This window comes from Pelophylax lessonae, assembly GCF_965119305.1.
Source record: "Pelophylax lessonae genome assembly, chromosome: 2".
NCBI lineage: Eukaryota > Metazoa > Chordata > Amphibia > Anura > Ranidae > Pelophylax > Pelophylax lessonae.
The window spans coordinates 185,755,609-185,774,676 of record NC_138769.1 but is presented as its reverse complement, the minus strand read 5'-3'; the positions used below and the strand labels follow the sequence as shown (position 1 = coordinate 185,774,676).

General features: G+C 42.5%; 1 protein-coding gene across 1 annotated transcript in view; it reads right to left on the bottom strand.

The window, feature by feature from the left end:
• LOC309546495 (acetylserotonin O-methyltransferase-like) overlaps positions 1 to 15,432 on the bottom strand; it is a 157,668-nt gene extending 142,236 nt beyond the window's left edge. The window contains exon 1 of the mRNA XM_082246234.1: positions 15,320 to 15,432. Within this exon, the coding sequence (XP_082102360.1) occupies positions 15,320 to 15,424 (105 nt within the window). The 5' untranslated portion in view covers positions 15,425 to 15,432. The remainder of the gene's footprint in view (positions 1 to 15,319) is intronic.
• Positions 15,433 to 19,068: the final 3,636 nt, after the last annotated feature.

The window sequence follows — 19,068 nt, the reverse complement described above, 5'->3', positions numbered from 1 at the left end:
AAGTGTCTGTTTACCTTTTCCAATTGGCTATGCTGAACGCCTTTGTCCTATACAGGGCGTCAGGACGAACTGGACCCTTCCGGGAATTCCAGGAAGCGGTCATCCTTGCCTACCTGTACCCAGGAGGCATGCCTGCCCAACTTCCCCTTCCAGATGCAGTGAGCCGGCTGCATGAGAGGCATTTTCCTTATGCCCTCCCGAGTACCCCTACCCAAATACGACCCCAAAGACGATGTTGTGTCTGTAGCAGGCGCGGATTTAGGCGTGACACCCGTTATTATTGTCCCAAATGTCCTGACCAACCTGGTCTCTGCATCGGGGAATGTTTTGAGCGCTACCATACACTAGTGGAGTATTAGTGTAGGGTACAGCACGACACAGTGTAGGGCACACAAACACAGGGTCTCGAAGGATGTTGGATGTCCATCGACATTTTGAGAGACCCAAGCTGGAAGAGAAGATCGCAGAAGATCGCAGTCCCTCCCAAATCAAGAAATAAAGGAACAGTTAGAAAGAAAAATAAAAGGATCCAAAAACTGTTGTTGTGTCAGTAATTTTATATGTCCTTCTACTCTTCTTACTGTACTTTTAAATGTCCTTTGTTTGTTTTTTCATTCTTTTGTGACCTGTTTCTCTTGCAGGTACTCGTCGGCTACCACGCATTGATTTTATATATTCTGACACAAACAGCGTTTGCGCTCAGCATATATGGATACCTTTGCTGATAGCAGCTGTGGTGATTTTCTGATTTCAGCACTGCAGTTAAAATCTTATTTTGGTATACGTGGATAGTGCCGTGTATACCCATCATTAAATTCAGTGGGTGGTTGTTTTGGCGGTTAATGATGAGAATCCAAAAACTTTTGTTGTGTCAGTCATTTTATATGTCCTACTCTTCCTAATGTACTTTTTTAATGTACTTTGTTTGTTTTTTCATTCTTTTGTGACCTGTTTCTCTTGCAGGTACTCGTCGGCTACCACGCATTGATTTTATATATTCTGACACAAACAGCGTTTGCGCTCAGCATATATGGATACCTTTGCTGATAGCAGCTGTGGTGATTTTCTGATTTCAGCACTGCAGTTAAAATCTTATTTTGGTATACGTGGATAGTGCCGTGTATACCCATCATTAAATTCAGTGGGTGGTTGTTTGGGCGGTTAATGATGAGAATCCAAAAACTTTTGTTGTGTCAGTCATTTTATATGTCCTACCCTTCATAATGTACTTTTTTAATGTACTTTGTTTGTTTTTTCATTCTTTTGTGACCTGTTTCTCTTGCAGGTACTCGTCGGCTACCACGCATTGATTTTATATATTCTGACACAAACAGCGTTTGCGCTCAGCATATATGGATACCTTTGCTGATAGCAGCTGTGGTGATTTTCTGATTTCAGCACTGCAGTTAAAATCCTATTTTGGTATACGTGGATAGTGTCGTGTATACCCATCATTAAATTCAGTGGGTGGTTGTTTGGGCGGTTAATGATGAGTAATACTACGCATTATTCCTGTGCTGATTTCTGATAGGTTCTCTTTTTTTCCGTTCAGCCCACAGGCTGCATGAAAAAAAAAAAACCTATATGCCAAACAAGGACCAGCAATGTACTGGTACGTTGCTGGACTTTGAGTGGTTGTACCAGGATGATGCCTGCAGATTTAGGCATCATCTTGGTATCGTTTTTTACAGCCAGCGGTCGGCTAACATGTAAAAGCAATCCTAGCAGGTAATTGGCTGCTAGACTGCTTTTACATGCAGTGGGAGGGGCCTCCCCCCCACCGCCGCCTTCCGCAGCCTTCCGTGGTTTTTCTCGGGCTCTCCTGTCCCACCGGTTAACCCGAGAGTGCAGCCGGTGGTTCAGTTATCTAACCATAGAGCTAATTGAAGATTAGAATGGCTCCAATCATCTCTATGGCCTAAGATGCCGGAGGCTACGAGCATTTCATGACTTCTTTTTCGCCAGAAATAAACAGGGCCATTGGGAAATTGGGAAAATATTTTATCACACCAATTTTGGCGTGGTCAGATGCGTTAAGGTCAGAGGAGAGATCTAGAGTATAAAAGACCCCAATTTTTTTAAAAAAGAGTACCTGTCACTACCGATTGCTATCATAAGGGATATCTAAATTCACTGTGATAACAATAAAAATGATTTAAAAAAAAAAAATTAAAGGAAAGGTGTCAAAATAATATAAAAAAGCAAAAAAAATGAAATAAAAAAAAAAAAAAAATCGAGCCCCCCACCCTTTCCCCCCGTGCTTGCGCGCAATGGCACACGCAAGTGTTGGTCTAGTGTCATATGTAAACCGCAATTTCAGCATGCATGTGAGGTATAGCCGCGATCGCCAGATCGAGTGCAGTAATTCTTGCAGTAGACCTCCTCTGTAAGTCTAAAGTGGTAACCTGTAGAGACTTTTAAATGTTTTTAAAAATGTACGTACGTTGTTGCCGCTGCGCAGGCGTGCGCAATTTTTAAAGCATGTCATGTCAGGTGTCTATGAACTCGGCATAAGATCATCTTTTAAATTTTACCAAACAAATTGGAATTATATAGTGTATTTGTGCAATAAATTTAAAAAAAATGTATTTTTTTCGCAAAAATTGCGTTTGGAAAATCTGTGCGCAAATACCGTGTGACAAAAAAATTTGCAACATCCACCATTTTATTCTATAGGGCCTCTGCTTTAAAGAAATATATAATGTTTGGGGGTTCAAAGTAATTTTCTAGTAAAAAAAAAATATTTTTTCATGTAAACAAAAAGGCACAGAAAAGGCTTGGTTTTCAAGTGGTTAGAAGAGTGGGTGATGTGTGGATAAGATTGAGCATAAAATGCCGGGACAGTTCAAACACCCCCCAAATGACCCCTTTTTGAAAAGTAGACACCCAAAGCTATTTGCTGAGAAGCATGGTGAGTCCATGGAATATTTTATATTTTGCTACAAGTGTCGGGAATATTATTATTTATTTTTTTTTTTGTTGTTTTTTTACAGAAAGTTGTCACTAAATGATATATTGCTCACACATGCCATGTGTATATGTGAAATGACACCCCAAAATACATTCTGCTGCTTCTCCTGAGTACAGGGATACCCCATGTGTGAGACTTTTTGGCAGCCTAGCTGTGTACGCGACCCCGACAACCAGTCCACATCTTCAGGTTTTCTAATGGCGTAAATTGCTGATTTTACCCCTGACTACCCGTCACAGTTTCAGAGGCCCTGAAATTTCAAGATAGCACAAAACCCCCCCAAATTACCCCATTTTGCAAAGTAGACACTCCAAGCTATTGGCTGAGAAGCATGGTGAGTCCATGGAATAGTTTATATTTTGCCACAAGTTTCTAGAATATAATTTTTTTTTTTTTTTTACACAAAGTTGTCAGTAAATGATATAATGCTCACACATGCCATGGGTATATGTGAAATGACACCCCAAAATACATTCTGCTGCTTCTTCTGAGTACAGGGATACCCCATGTGTGAGACTTTTTGCCAGTCTAGGCGCGTACAGGACCCGGAAAACCAATCTGCACCTTCTGGCTTTCTAAGGGCGTAAATTGTTGATCTCACTCCTTACTACCTATCACACTTTTGAAGTCCAAAAAAGGCCAAGATGGCACAATACCCCCCCAAATGACCCCATTTTGCAAAGTAGACACTCCAATCTATTTGCTGAGAGGCATGGTGAGTATTTTGCAGCTCTCATTTTTTTTGGAAAATGAAGAAAAAACAGGAAAATGCATTTTTTTTCCTCTTTTTTCAATTTCCAAAACTTTGTGACAAAAAGTGAGATCTGAAAAACACTCAAAATGCCTCTCTGCAAATAGCTCAGGGTGTCTACTTTCCAAAATGGGGTCATTTGGGGGGGTTTTGTGCTATCTTGGAATTTTAGGGCCTCCGAAACTGTGATAGGTAGTCAGGAGTGAAATCAACAATTTACGCCCTTGGAAAGCCTGAAAGTGGAGGTTGGTTTTCGGGGTCCTGTACTCGGCTAGACTGAAAAAAAGTCTCACACATGGGGTATCCCTGTACTCAGGAGAAGCAGCAGAATGTATTTTGGGGTGTCATTTCACATATACCCATGGCATGTGTGAGCAATATATAATTTACTGACAGCTTTGTGTAAAAAAAAATATATATATTTCCCGGAACTTGTGGCAAAATATAAAATATTCCATGGACTCACCATGCCTCTCTGCAAACAGCTTGGGGTGTCTACTTTCCAAAATGGGGTCATTTGGGGGGGGGTTTGTGCTATCTTGGAATTTTAGGGCCTCCGAAACTGTGATAGGTAGTCAGGAGTGAAATCAACAATTTACGCCCTTGGAAAGCCTGAAAGTGGAGGTTGGATTTCGGGGTCCTGTACTCGGCTAGACTGCAAAAAAGTCTCACACATGGGGTATCCCTGTACTCAGGAGAAGCAGCAGAATGTATTTTGGGGTGTCATTTCACATATACCCATGATATGTGTGAGCAATATATCATTTACTGACAGCTATCTTGGAATTTTAGGGCCTCCGAAACTGCGACAGGTAGTGCAGAGGTGACATGAACAATTTACGCCATTAGAAAACCTGAGAGTGTTGATTGGTTTTCGCGGTCCTGTACACAGCTAGGCTCCCAAAAAGTCTCACACATGGGGCATCCCCATACTCAGGAGAAGCGGCAGAATGTATTTTGGGGTGTCATTCCACATATACCCATGTCATGTGTGAGAAATTTATCTTTTAGTGACAACGTTGTGTAAAAAAAAAAAATAAAAAAAAAAAATTGTAATTTTCCCGAAACTTGTGGCAAAATATAAAATATTCCATGGACTCACCATGCCTCTCAGCAAACAGCTTGGGGTGTCTACTTTCCAAAATGGGGTCATTTGGGGGGTTTTGTGGTATCTTGACATTTCAGGGCCTCCTAAACCGTTATAGGTAGTGAGAAAATGCAATGAAAAATGTACGCCCTTTGAAATTCTGATGGTGGTGATTTGTTTTCCGGCTCCCGTACACAGCTACGCTCCCAAAAAGTCTCACATATGTGGTATCCCTGTACTCAGGAGAAGCAGCAGAATATATTTTGGGGTGTAATTACACATATACCCATGGCATGTGTGAGCAATATATCATTTCAATGACAACTTTGTGTTTTCAAACACCTGTGACAAAAAAATAAAATATTCAATGAGCTCAACATGCCTCTCAGAACATTCCTTAGGATGTCTACTTTCCAAAAAGTGGTAGTTTGGGGGGGTTTTGTACTGCCCCGCCATTTTAGCACTTCATGAAATGAGATAGGCAGTCAGAAATTAAAGCTTCGTAAATTTCAGTATTTACACCATAGTTTGTAGACGCTATAACTTTTGCGCAAACCAATAAAAATGCGCTCATTGATTTTTTTTTTTGTCAAAGACATGTAGCTAAATATATTTTGGGCAAAAAAAAATGACATAAATTGAGTATATTGGATATTTTTTAAAAGACAAAAGTTGAAAATGTCATTTTTTTTGCAAAATTTTCGCTCTTTTTTTATTAATATCGCAAAAAATAAAGCGCAGGGGTGATCAAATACCACCAAAAGAAAGCTCTGTTTGTGGGAAAAAAAGGACGTAAATTTCGTTTAGGTACAGCATTGCATGACCGCGCAATTATCAGTTAAAGTCACGAAGTGCCAAGTTGAAAAAAGGGGTCTGGTCCTTTAGCAGCCAAATCCTCCGGGGCTTAAGTGGTTAAAACTACCACTATAAGTGAACAGCGGCGCTATAGTGTGTAATAAGTAACAATTGACTACTAATGCTTAATTACAAACATAGCAATCATACATACTGTAGTGATTGTGAGCATCAAGATTGAAAAACATCAATGAAACAATCGCCATAGTGTAAATAAAATGAACATGTACATATATACCAAAAGTCCATAGATGAAGTGCAAGAAATGTCAAAGTGTAAAAGAGCAGTCCTCCAAAGAGTGATGAGTTCTTCACATTACACAGTGAATGCACCAAAGCACCGCTCCCCATAAGATATGCACTCACTGGAACTATTTGCCTCACACTCACGTGTTTGGGAGACAAGCCGTTACTCCCACAGGGTTAAAATCTCCAGAAAAAAACCAAAATTTGGTATTTTAGAAAATTAGAATATTCCATAAAAAACAATAAAAAAAAGGATTTTTAATACAGAAATTTTGGCTTACTGAAAAGTATGTCCATGTATAGAATTTTTATTTTTTTTTTCTAAAGAATGTCTTTATTAATTTTCAAGAAAGTACAAAGTACAAGCAGGTAAAGTGAATAACGTACACATGTAGTGTTGATCTTGATGATACAGTTGATGCATATAACAAGCGATAATCATAAAAACATAGGTACATATACATTTCAAACAAAAGATGTGGAACTTATTTTAAACTGTGTTGGTCACCCCAACCGGACACCCCGTTTGGGAACAAATTGTGTCCGGGTTTGGGGGGCAACACATTTCACTTCTTTTTCCAGGTAAAGAGATAATAGGCAGGAACTGTTTTTTTATTGGTCAATAAAAGGAAAGTAATAGCATACCTAGGAATGGAACATTTGTTTGCAGTATGCGCTTGGTGTTATAATGGTCGGCATGAGGTAAGTAACAGGTAGCCTTTTTTCTGTTGTTCAAGACATGAGCTGGTCAGTGGTCACATCGTGATTAGCTTAACCAGGCATCTGGTGGCTTATCATATTCTATGAGTGTGGTTTTATCCGAGACCTAAACTGATATCTATGTGTTAGGTATTCTGTGATTTTAACAGAGTGAGTGTGTATTAATGTAATTGCCATAGTGTGTCCTGGGTTTACCTTTGGTGCTTCGTTTATGGTGCACCATTTGTAAGGGGCATACCCTGGCCTGGTGATAAGGTTGCAATTCAGTTTTTTTCCTTTATATGCTGGAGTGTTAGTAATGAAGGGGAAGAAAAGGGTTGATAATAAAAAATAAAAAAAAGAGGGGGGGGGAGATGAGGGAGAAGAAAGGGGGATGGCCATCTCTTACTTCCCCCTTCTGTAGGTTATCAGGTAAATCCAGATGTAAGGGGTTATCTCATGACATCTGGAGAGGGACATCCATGTACAGTATAGCATGCACTCAATACATGGTCGGGGCTTCTTTTGCATGAATTACTGCATCAATGCAGTGTGGCATGGAGGTGATCAGCCTGTGGCACTGATGAGGTGTTATGGAAGCCCAGATTTGTTTTGATTGCGGCCTTCAGCTCATCTGCATTGTTGGGTCTAGTGTCTCTCATCTTCCTCTTCTATTCTAAAATACTGAGTTTTGGGTTTGCTCTAGCTGTAACCCATAATCCTCAAAATTAAAAAAAAGAAATGCTTGGAATATATCACTCTGTGGATAATGCATCTATGTAAAATATGAGTTTCACTTTTTGAATTGAATTACTAAAATAAATGAACTTTTGATGATATTCTAATTTTATGAGATGCGTCTGTATCTGAAAATTCATTATTCCTGATGTACAGACAGCCTCATTTCTTGAGGTCCAAAAACGTCAGGACAGTACAAAAATCCCCCCAATGACCCCTTTTTGGAAAGTAAACAATCCAAGATATTTAGTAAGAGGCATGGCGAGTTTTTTGAAGTTAGAATTTGTCATAATTTTTTGGGAAAATAAAAAAAATAATTATATATACACAGTATATTATTTTTATATACTGTCACCAGTGCAGTACAGCATCATCATATAACTGGTGTGGCGGTGATCAGGGACACTGACTGGTGACAGTACAAAAGATTTTTTATTTAAATGAATTGCTATAATCTAGCATTTTACTGAATGAAACTGATTCATTCAGTTTGTTTTGTTGTAATTAGCCAGTCACGAGTGGCCGTTCCTTCAGAGCGCAGCAATGTAATCTAAATATCTCCTAAATAGTGCACGTTTAGGAGATATTTACAGTACCTATAGGTAAGCCTTATTATAGGCTTACCTGTAGGTACAAATTATGCCTTTGAGTTTACTTCCACTTTTAAGCAAGAGTAATCCCATTGATTTAACAGTTTTAAACAGTTACATTCCCAGCATGTTGAAAATACTAACTGTCACATTTGTTGTGCTGTCAACCACACTGTCAAACCATCCAATGGCTGGTGTCATAACTGATCACATGTGCAGCATCATGGGAATTGAAGACTACACAGGGGCCAAGATGGCAGCTTTCTTGGCTAAAAACAATAAGCGGGTTTACTTCCACTTTAAAGTTGCATACAAGTTGCACTACACAATCTCACTGAAAATTGGATCAAAGTCAGATTGCAGCAGTGTGTACCTAGCCTAACGCCAATTCTAGAAAGAGGGAGACCTTCGGGTGAGCTGGAGGACCATGGGTAAATTATAGGGGAAAATTATACAACTGACATATCAGAGAGCTTCCAGGGCTACAAACCTAAAGTGTTACTAAACCCAGGACCCTGCATTCCCAATATCTGGTCTCCCACAGTACACATGTAGCACTGCCCCCGTAGGGACTGCTGAATATTAACTCTTCAGGCTCCCCTGATTACTAACACACGGTTATAAGCAAATGCAATTCTTACATTCCTCTTGGCTCTTCACTTTAATAAACAGTCCAGAGGTATTGGTTTTTTTTTTGTTGTTTATTTTGTAATGGCGATAGGAGAAGGGAATAGTGGGATACTCCAATTTAACTCACAATAGCTGAGGACTTCTGTCTTCACAACTCCACTGGTAGGTATGGAATAGCCAGGCTGTTAATTCATCCTGCCACTTTACATGAATGGGGTTAAGTCGCTTGCTTTTCTTATCCTCTCTCTCTCTCTCTCCCTCTCTCTCTCTCTCTCTCTCACAAGAGGACTTAGTGAACAATATCTTATCTTAATGATACTTTCCCTAGCATCCTTTTTCTGCTGACACCCATCCACTGACTATCCTATGAGCAGGAGTGGCCCCCATCAGGTCAGGCCTCTTGACACGAGTTCCTGTACTCATGATACTGCAGCAACAGGGTCTCCAGTGTCTCCCCTCTCAGTCAGCTTCCCTGGACCCAGGGCCGGTGCTTCCACTAGACAAACTAGGCAGCCGCCTAGGGCGCATTGCAACCTAGGGGCACAGCCATGAGGCGGCACTCTCTGTCCATCATGAATGATCCTTGATCCTTGTGAGCTGAGGGGACGGGGCGGCAGTGGGGGAGGAAGAATGGACAGAGGAAGAGGCCAGTTGTCTGGGGCAGTGGCTTTCCACCACTGTTTGTGGGGGAGGAGCCCAAGAGGCAGGAAGGGAGCCCACAGGAGTGCTGCCTGCATGATGATCCTCTTTGGCTGGAGCTGAGTGGTGTAAACCCTGGGCAGGAAGTGACTCTCTGCACTGAGCTGGTGGGCAGCCGTTCATTTCCCTGGGTCAGTATTAAGCAGGGAGCGGAGGAGAGCTGAACCTGACCCCAAGCTTGGCACTGGAGGGCGGCACCTTTACTGGAGCAGAAACGACGAGCCACCGGAATGGTCTGAGGAGGTTGGGGATTAGAGACGTGCGGAGTTCTCTGACTGCTGCTTCTCCCTTCACCAAGAGCCGGTTGGAGCTGTGGTGAGCACTGTGGTCCAGAAGAGGAGCATTCTAGGAGAAGGAATCAGCAGGATCACGGTGAAGGAGGGCAGAGTGCAGGCCACTCTCTTCATACCGCCCAGTGCGTGTCCCCAGAACAGGGGATCAGGGTCCCTGGGTGTGAAATGGAGGTTCCCTGGTGTGAAAGGGAATCAGGGTCACCAGGTGTGCCATGGGGGATAGGGGTCACCGGGTGTAACAGGGTTTCGGGGTCACCAGGTGTGCCATGAGGAATTGGGGTCTCTGGGTGTGCCATGGGGGATTGAGGTCCCCAGGTGTGACATGGAGGAACATCAGGGTCCCCAGTTGTGACATGGAAAAACATCAGGGTCTCTGGGTATGACATGGAGGAAAATCAGGTGCCCCTGGTGTGACATGGAGGATCATCAGGGTCCCTTGGTGTGGCATAGAGGGACATTAGGGTCCCCAGGTGTGACATGGAGGAATATGGGGGTCACTGGGTATGACAGCATAACATAGAGGAGCCATCAGATCAGGGTCACTGGGTATGACATAAAGGAGTTTTTAACCCCTTCCCTTTTTATTTTATTTTTTTGGGGGCGGGGGCGCAAGTAGCTGGTCTTGCCTAGGGCGTAAAATAGTCTAGCACCGGCCCTGCCTGGACCTCTGGGTTCAGCTCCTCTCAGCCACCCCCTCCCTCCAGGAATCCGATCTCCAACAAAAGACCCCGAGCACATGTGCTCCTGACTTTTATACAGTATCCCAAGACGCACCGAGGCAGCCTGCCCTCTGCCAATCATCAGGGCTGTATCAAAAGCCTATGCACCCATTTGTCAGGTTTCCTCCCACTGTCTAACATGCCACCCTATTGGACCAGCGTGAAACACTCTAGACTAAATTCATCGCACACTGAGCACAATGTGCAGACCTCACTAACAGATCCTGCTCCCTGGTAGGCAGAGAACGATATAGATTTACCTGCAGCCCCTCTGGTAAGCAGACAGAGCTCAAAACTATACTCTCTCACTAGCGCCTACCTAGGAGGGTGCTACACACAGAACATGGAAATGCAATTATTTTAGTAAATATAAACTACCAAATACCTTTTCTCATCAGTAGTTAGAGTACTCTTGTACTCTATCAGTGTTCAGCCAAGCACCAGTTAATACTTGTAGAAGGAGTTTTCTGACTGATTTATGAGACTGCTGACCCTCTGTCTGGACAGTGCTGATTGGCCTTGTGCTGATCACATGCACTCTCCTAAGAAAAAAAACCTCTCTAGCAATACACACCAAACTGAGCATGTGCAGCCTGACGTCCATAGACTCTGTTATCAGGAAATTATTAGGAGTCAGTGGAAGGAGGGGAGGATCAGAGAAGACAGGATCAAACAGCATTTTTACACAATGCAGGGGATTAACCACTTAGGTCCCACAGTGAGTATAACATCCCCCTGTTCGGTTCGCACCAGAACATCTCGAACAGGGGAAATGTTCTAGCCAACATGCAAACTCCATTAAAGTCTATGGGACATTAAAATGAAAAATCAAAAGTCCTAATTTTAAAGGCTTAAATGCAAGTTATTGGCCCAAAAAGTGTATGGGGACCCGGGTAATGCCCTGGGGGAAATGAATCAATGCAAAAAATGTTTTTTAAAACGATTGTTTTTACAGGAGCAGTGATTTTAATAATGCTTAAAAGTGGAACAATAAAAATGAAAAATTCCTATAAATATCGTGCCTGCGGGGCCCCCCTAATGTGCCTGTAAAGTGGTGCATTTGTGCGATGTTTGTAGCCTGCTGCAACAATACTGACATTTCTAAAGGAAAAATTGTCATTAAACTTTCTCGCGGCTGTAATGTTTTGTCAGCTCCCGGCAATACAGATAAAAAAATGAAACAAAAAAAAAAAAAAAACTGGCGAAAATGCTGTTTGATCCTGTCTTCACTTTTCACTTTTTTTTTTTTTAATAAAGGACTTGTCCAAAACTGGCTTTTGTCTTTATTTTTTTGTACACTTTTTTGGTGAATGGGTAGGGGTATGATGTATCCGATATCCATTCACATGGAGGGGGGGGGCAGGATCTGGGGGCCTCCTTGTTAAAGTGGGCTTCCAGATTTCGATAAGCCTCCCTCGCAGACCGCCACAACCACAGCCCAGGGTTTTCGGGAAGAGACCCCCTGTGCCCATCAACATGGGGGCAAGGGGATTTGGGTTGAGTGGGCCCCCTGCACCAAAGCACCCACCCCCCCATGTTGAGGGCATGTGGCCTGGTATGGTTCAGGAGGGGGGGGCGCTCGCTGGCCCCCATCCTGGCCAGCCAGGCTGTGTGCTCAGATAAGGGTCTGGTATGGATTTTAGGGGGAACCCCATGCCATTTTTCTTTATTTTGGCGCAATACTGACATAAACTGATATAAACTGAAGTGCCTATATATAACCTTTGGTATACACTGCACTATCTGATCTCAACAAACTGTAAAAAAGCAAAAATCTCTCTCCCTGCCAGCAATGTATTATTAACTATAGAACTCCACTTATAAATCACCCGCTGGCCAAGGGAATCAAACCCACAAGCTTGCAATTGCAAGCCTGGTATTCTATCACCTACACCATCATCAAGCAGGCTTAAGCTGAACACACTCTCCCTGCCTAACTACCAAACTAGTGTGTTCACCTTAAGCAAGCTTGATGGTGGCATAGGTGGTAGAATACCAGGCTTGCAATTGAGATGGCTGTGGGTTCGGATCAGTTGGCCAGCAGGTGATTTATTGGAATCCGAGTTCAGAGTCCATGTAATTGCGGGAACTCGAAGTTCCCACAAAGAAGCCCATTTGTTTGTCATTCGACAAACGAGCCAACAGCCTGTTTTCAGTTCGGCGTGTTGAAAACAAGCAGGAAGTCCAGGTGTTGTGCATTCTACGGACCGTGCCAGAAGTGACGCATTTGTCACCTGATTTTTAGAGGACTTATTCTGCATATGATACGGTTTACATTTTGACACAGACTTTTGAAGTTTTGTGGAGCACTTTAATATAGCACTTGTCACTTTATATTTTTATTTGTATATGATTTTGTTTGTCAGAGGGGGAGATTTATTAAAACTGGAGCACTCAGAATGTAGTGCAGCCGTGCATGGTAGTCAATCAGCTTCTAACTTCAGCTTGTTCAATTAAGCTTTGACAATAAAAACTGGAAGCTGATTGGTTTCTATGCAGAGCTGCACAAGGTTTTACACGCTGCAGTTTTAGTAAATCTATAGTCACGGATTTGTGTTTTTTAATGTTTGTGCACTTTTTTCAGCATTTGTCACTTTATATATTTCATACATTTTCATATGTTTTAAGTATTTTCATCATATAATGGTGTACACAAAGTTGTAATGCAATAGACACTGGATTATAGCACATAATTGGAAAAATGTTTTCATATATTTTATATGTGATTTCTATACCTCAGATATGATATGGATGATACCACACCTTGTAAATGATCAGGTGCAGCAGTTTTTTCTGAGGTTCACATACACTTGTTGCTAGTAAGGGGTCTTTCACACGGGCGTTCCGTATGTCCGTTTTTCATCCCATCCGTTTGCGGATGAAAAACGGACATAATGTATCTCTATGTAAATACGGATGTCATCGGATGATCATCCTCTGACATCCGTTTTTTGTCAGTTCAGTTCAGTTCAGTTTTTTTGAACGGAGGAGAACCCTATTTTTTCTTCCTTTCAAAAAACGGAACTGAAGCAAAAACGGATGTCAGTGGTGTCATCTGCAGACATCCGTATTTACATAGACATGCATTATGTCAGTTTTTCATCCGCAAACGGATGGGATGAAAAACGGACATACGGACCGGACCGGATGACACAAGTGTCATCCGTGTCTGTTACAAAAAAAAAAAAAAAAAGGACCTGATCGGGCAAAAAAAAAAGGAACGCCCGTGTGAAAGAGCCCTAACACTTTTTTCTTTTTAAACACTTTTTTTGATGATACCAATAGTATGTTGTCATAGTAAGAAATAACATCTAGCAGCGCAAGACCCAGCATTTATCTTTATCTTTACCTTACTTTTCCCTATCAGGGTTAGTAATTGGGTAGGCGTCAGCTAAATTTAAACTTCACATTCTGTCCTCTCCTAAACCATTCCCACTATATTGCGCGGGACTTTATTTTATTATCTTGTAATTCAGAGAATTGATTATTTGATATTAAGTAGCTTAAATTTTACCTTGACATTTATGCTATAGGGTATCAACATGAAACAGTCCCTGGAACTTATAAAGGATGGCACAGACAGATTTTGCAACAGTCTCTCACATGCGTGGTAAAAGTGGCACAGAGGGCGCCAAATTCATGTACCTGTCTAGAACCTGTGCTTGAATTTAGTACACGTTGCAACACTTTTAGAATGCAGGTGAGGCACTTTTGCAAAAATCTGTCTCTGTATGCCAAAAGAGAGTTGGTAGTAACTCCTCTTTCGTGAGATACGAACTGTACGCATTTTACTTTGAATTTGGCGCATTCACTGAGCCATAATGTAAAAGTGACACATTTAGAGATGCGCCGAAACATATCGGCCGGAAATGGTGTTTTGGGCTTTTTTCCAATAGAGAAAAAGGTGCCTAACGACATGGAAAATGCCACAATTTTTTCCTTAATTTCTTGCTATTTTGCAATGATTTCACAGCGATTTGTTTCAATTTTACCATGATTTTACTGTGCCTATGATGTGTTTTTCATAGGTCATGCGACTCAAAAACTGCATCAAAAAAGTACCATGGGTGCATTATTTATGCGTTCTTGCTGTGTTTTTAATGCATTTCAATGGGGAAATGTTTTTGGTGTGGTTTGATTAACTGACCATAAATGCAGCAAGCAGGATTTTAAACACTACAACAGAAGCACAACGGACCAGTGTGAAGACATACATAGAATTTACGGGGAACATTTTTGTTGAGCTTTTCTTGAGCTAAAAGGTGCCAATAATGACCGACAATAAATTTATATTAAGTTAAACTCATACTAAAAAAGTTGAATCTAATTAGGTACCAAAATTTGCATTCGGTGCACCTCTAGACACATTTTAAAACTAAAATTGGTGCAGGAGTCACTGTTATAACCAAAAGTCTCGCAGATGCTTCATGAATTAGTTGCAATACATTAAGGAAGATTATTATCAGTAAAGATTATTATCAGTAAAGGTGTGCAGCAGCTTTATTGAATTCCCCCCAAACTGAAACTCATCTTGAATTTGGCTCAGGTGTTGCACCACAATGTAGAAGTGGAGCAAATCAGAACTACTTGAATTTGGCACACGAGTCGCTGTCAGAATCAGAACTGTCACAGGTTTTTGTTTTTTTAGGTTAGTTCATTAACAAGAGCAATCCACGCCAGAAATGTAGCACAGCAGTTTTACTGAATTCCCACTAATGCGTTGTAAAACTATCCAGTGTATACATTTCAAATGTAGTAATATTTTTGGAAGCCCATTACTTCAGTACTTAGATGAGATCAAACAACTAAATAAATAGTTATCTAAAGTGGAATAATGTTCACATGATTTCTGCTGTAAAATGAATGTCCAATAGGCAATATGTAGCTGTTCAGTGGATGTACTGATATATATATATATATATATATATATATATATATATATATATATATATATATATATCAGAAACAAATAATGAACAGTTTGGTAAAAAAGCAGGAATACTAAATATAAAGAAAATAGTATTTTAGACATATATTCTTACCTTTGAGACTAAAAAGCCATCCCTATAATCCAACAATTGCTTTGGATAATCAAGATCGGGAGAACTCATGTTGGTTTGATATTCAGTGGCTTGGTGTGTCATCATAAGCTGCTTTCTATGTTCATATATAACACAAAGCTTGTTAAATTCACACCTGACCTAATTTTAGGAGCAGCCTACTCCTGGAGTTTTTGGAGCTTTTAAGAGGTGTAGACTGTAGATGTGGTTGACAGAGCGATGACAGACATCACATGTAATTCGGAGCGCATTCCTCTGAGCCCCGGGTCACACTATAGCGATGACAGACATCACATGTGATTCGGAGCACACAGCTCTGAGCCCCGGGTCACACTATAGTGATGACAGACATCACATGTGATTTCGGAGCACACAGCTCTGAGCCCCGGGTCACACTATAGTGATGACAGACATCACATGTGATTTCGGAGCACACAGCTCTGAGCCCCGGTTCACACTATAGCGATGACATGACTAGGGGATTAAAGATGATTTGTCTCCATACTGCTCTGACCATCACTCTCCTCCTCCATTATAAATAACCACATGACCACAGGTTGGAGTTAAATGGCCATAGCAGCCTTTTATTAACAAACTGTATACATAACAGGTAAATAACACGTTAAACACAGTTTTTTACTGGAGCCTCAAGGTCCCGGTAGGCATCAAAGAAGGAGGTACTTAATTAGGCCTCCAGCCGCCACAGCACCGGCTCGGAGACAACCAGTCGCAGGTACCAACATACCAACTACTGGGACCCGTACCTCAGACGGGTCCCTACCAAGTATAAGTTTGCACCATTAGGAAGCCGTACCTCAGACGGGTCCCTACCAAGTATAAGTTTGCACCATACTAACCTACCAGGACCTTGTACCCCGCCACCACCGCACAAACATGCCACCTTATGTTTGTACGGCCCCACAAACCTGCAGGGCTCTCTGAAAAACCAGCCTGCACACCAACGCCACCGCCTAATACCCACAGTATCCAAGTAAAACCCATCACCACATCAGTACCCCCCACGATTCAACTTCCAACGTCGAAACCACCCAGAAAACCGCCAGCCCAGACCACAAACCGGGACACCCCACATCAACCTAAACCCGAGCCACGGTCAGGCTCTCCATAGACCGCCCATACGCCAGTGAGTAACAACGGCCATCTCAGACCAACAAGTGTCAACCCTGGACAGCAAGTGCAAGGCGCAAGTTAATTTATTGCAATAAACAAGCTTGTACCGAGATCTAAACCCCACACAACATCTCCCCGGCGTGTCCTTCCACACCAAGGGGCCCAATCCAATTGAGGATAACACTCGCCCATGGCAATGACCCAACCCAACCTAAGCCAGGCATCCCAATCAATTGCAGTGTATCCTCCCACTTGCCCAGTCGCCTTCCGATATGCCAGGTGACTGAAACCCAGCACACCCTACTACACGTAGGAGTGCCCCCGCTATAGATCTAGTAGGAAGCACCAGTAAGGAACCCAGACTTATCACCCCAGGGATGCACAAGGAGGAGTGACAAACAGTATACAAAAATAACAAAATAAACAAAATACACAAGTCAAACAAGGCATAGACATACTCAGGTAAACCAAGAAACAAGTGAGGGCGAACAATCACAGGAGAACCCCAAAACACCCTCAGCCGATGCCCTTAAACACACCCTAAGGTGCGCAAACCAAAATCAATAAACCATACAAAGTGTGATCGAGACAGCACCAAATGTCCTAATGAAGAAGGAGAGTGCCCTATCCCACTACTAAGAGCAGGCAACAGCCCAAACTGTGTGGACAGAAGAAGCACTCACCCACCAACTACACTCACAACCCCACCTTGTCAGTCTGTAAACATAGAAACCAACACACTAACCAAGATGACACCGAACGTAACCACCCGGAAACTGTATGCCCTAAATCATGAAAACAAACCAGCTCACCCAACATACAAGCTCAAAGGAAGGCCAACACCAAGGCCCTCAGGAATACACCTCCCTAAGAAGATGAATCGACCAGGGAAAATTATCTCATTCAGGGAAATGAACAAATAAAATGGCACAGGCCTCGCCTAGAAGGCCCACAACCACTGAGCCTGGTCCCACTTTGCCCAAAACTAAAATCCTTTTCCTGTCCCATCGACCCAACATCGGAAACAAATGAAACAAAGAAAGGAAAGAAAAATCCGCCAATTTGCAAGGAAAGGCTGACACTGAAAGCTCCCAGAACCATAATGCCCAATAACGAACCACCAACTGTTTAACCCCTTGTTTCAAGAACACACTGCCCGACCTGCGGACCCGCCCAACCTATGAACCAAACCCAAATCTGCTTCCCACCTCCGGAGAAACGACCACATGGCCATCTCCCGAACATAGCAGCATAAGCAGTATTGCACTGCAAAGGCTAAACCGCCAATATGGCCAAGGAACTCTCAGGTACACCAGGTACCAAGAATTATACCCGGAAACCAAGAAAGAGCAGCAATCGGGAGTTAGTACAACCAGTAACAAGGACTGCATAAACAAAGAATTAAAATGCCAACAATGCCAAACCCAAAGGCGAAGCTGACTGGACCGCCATAGAAAAATGACACAGACACGCCGTTGTTCACTATAACCCTCAAATTGTCACAGAGAAAACGAACCTGTTACAATGGAACAGAAAACCCCACAGGACCAAAGAACCATAGTACAGAGAACCATAGTAAACAAACAAAACACAAATTTTTAGTAAACCCAGCCTCCCCACCATGGCGGCGGCCAATGACCTGCCTTACACTGACACTGAATGCGTACCAGAACCTGTAGAGCCAGTGGCGACACAAAGTTTATAACAAAAAACAACACATGGCATCCACCAGCCACAACAACCTACTATCGCAGGGTTAGAGAAAGAATTCCCCTAGACTCAAACGTAATCCCCACCATCCCGTTTAAGGTAATACCATGACCATGTGATGCGCCCAAGCGCCCTCAATAGCAACTTCAAAACAATGATTGAAAAACCTGTCCCTAAGCACGACAGGGCAGGCATAAGAGAATAACCAATATTGACTGCAGCTGCCGCCAAGGCATTCGTCAATGCCGCTGAGCCAACACTACCTCAGAATTCAAACCCACCAGTGTATCATCCATAAGCACACTCCACATTGCCAAAGCAATCAGACAGAATCCCTAAGAGGCTAAGCACTAAGGAAGGACCCCTGTCCCTTTAGGAACCAGCGGAACAACGGACCGAACAGTAGCCAACAGCACCATGCAACCAGTAGAACCAGCCAGGGCCTGTACACAAGAAATCAGCCAAGTAGTGTAAACAACAGACACCCACCAATGCAGGAAACAAAAACATTTTGAACCTCGAACAAGAAAGGGAACTCCCCATGGGCAGTCAACGATCAAGAAAATTAAAAACAAAAACAACAGAACAAACAGAACCATGCCATGTCCCCCAATTATAAAGGGAGACTGCCAGGATACCCAGGCAGTAACCAAAAAGCAGAGGCACTGCCAGTGTTTCCTTCCATGGCTCCCTGATCATAATGCAGGACCCAACGCACCTCCACAGCGAAGGACGTATATGCCACCTAACACATTCCATCAAGGCGTCCCTCGACCAACCCACCCCTGGGATAAGACAGGTGTAGGGGGGGGGGGGGCGGTGACCCTCCAAAGGAGAAACCACACAATATCCAACAGCGTGGAGGAAACAAAACACGGACCACCATCTTT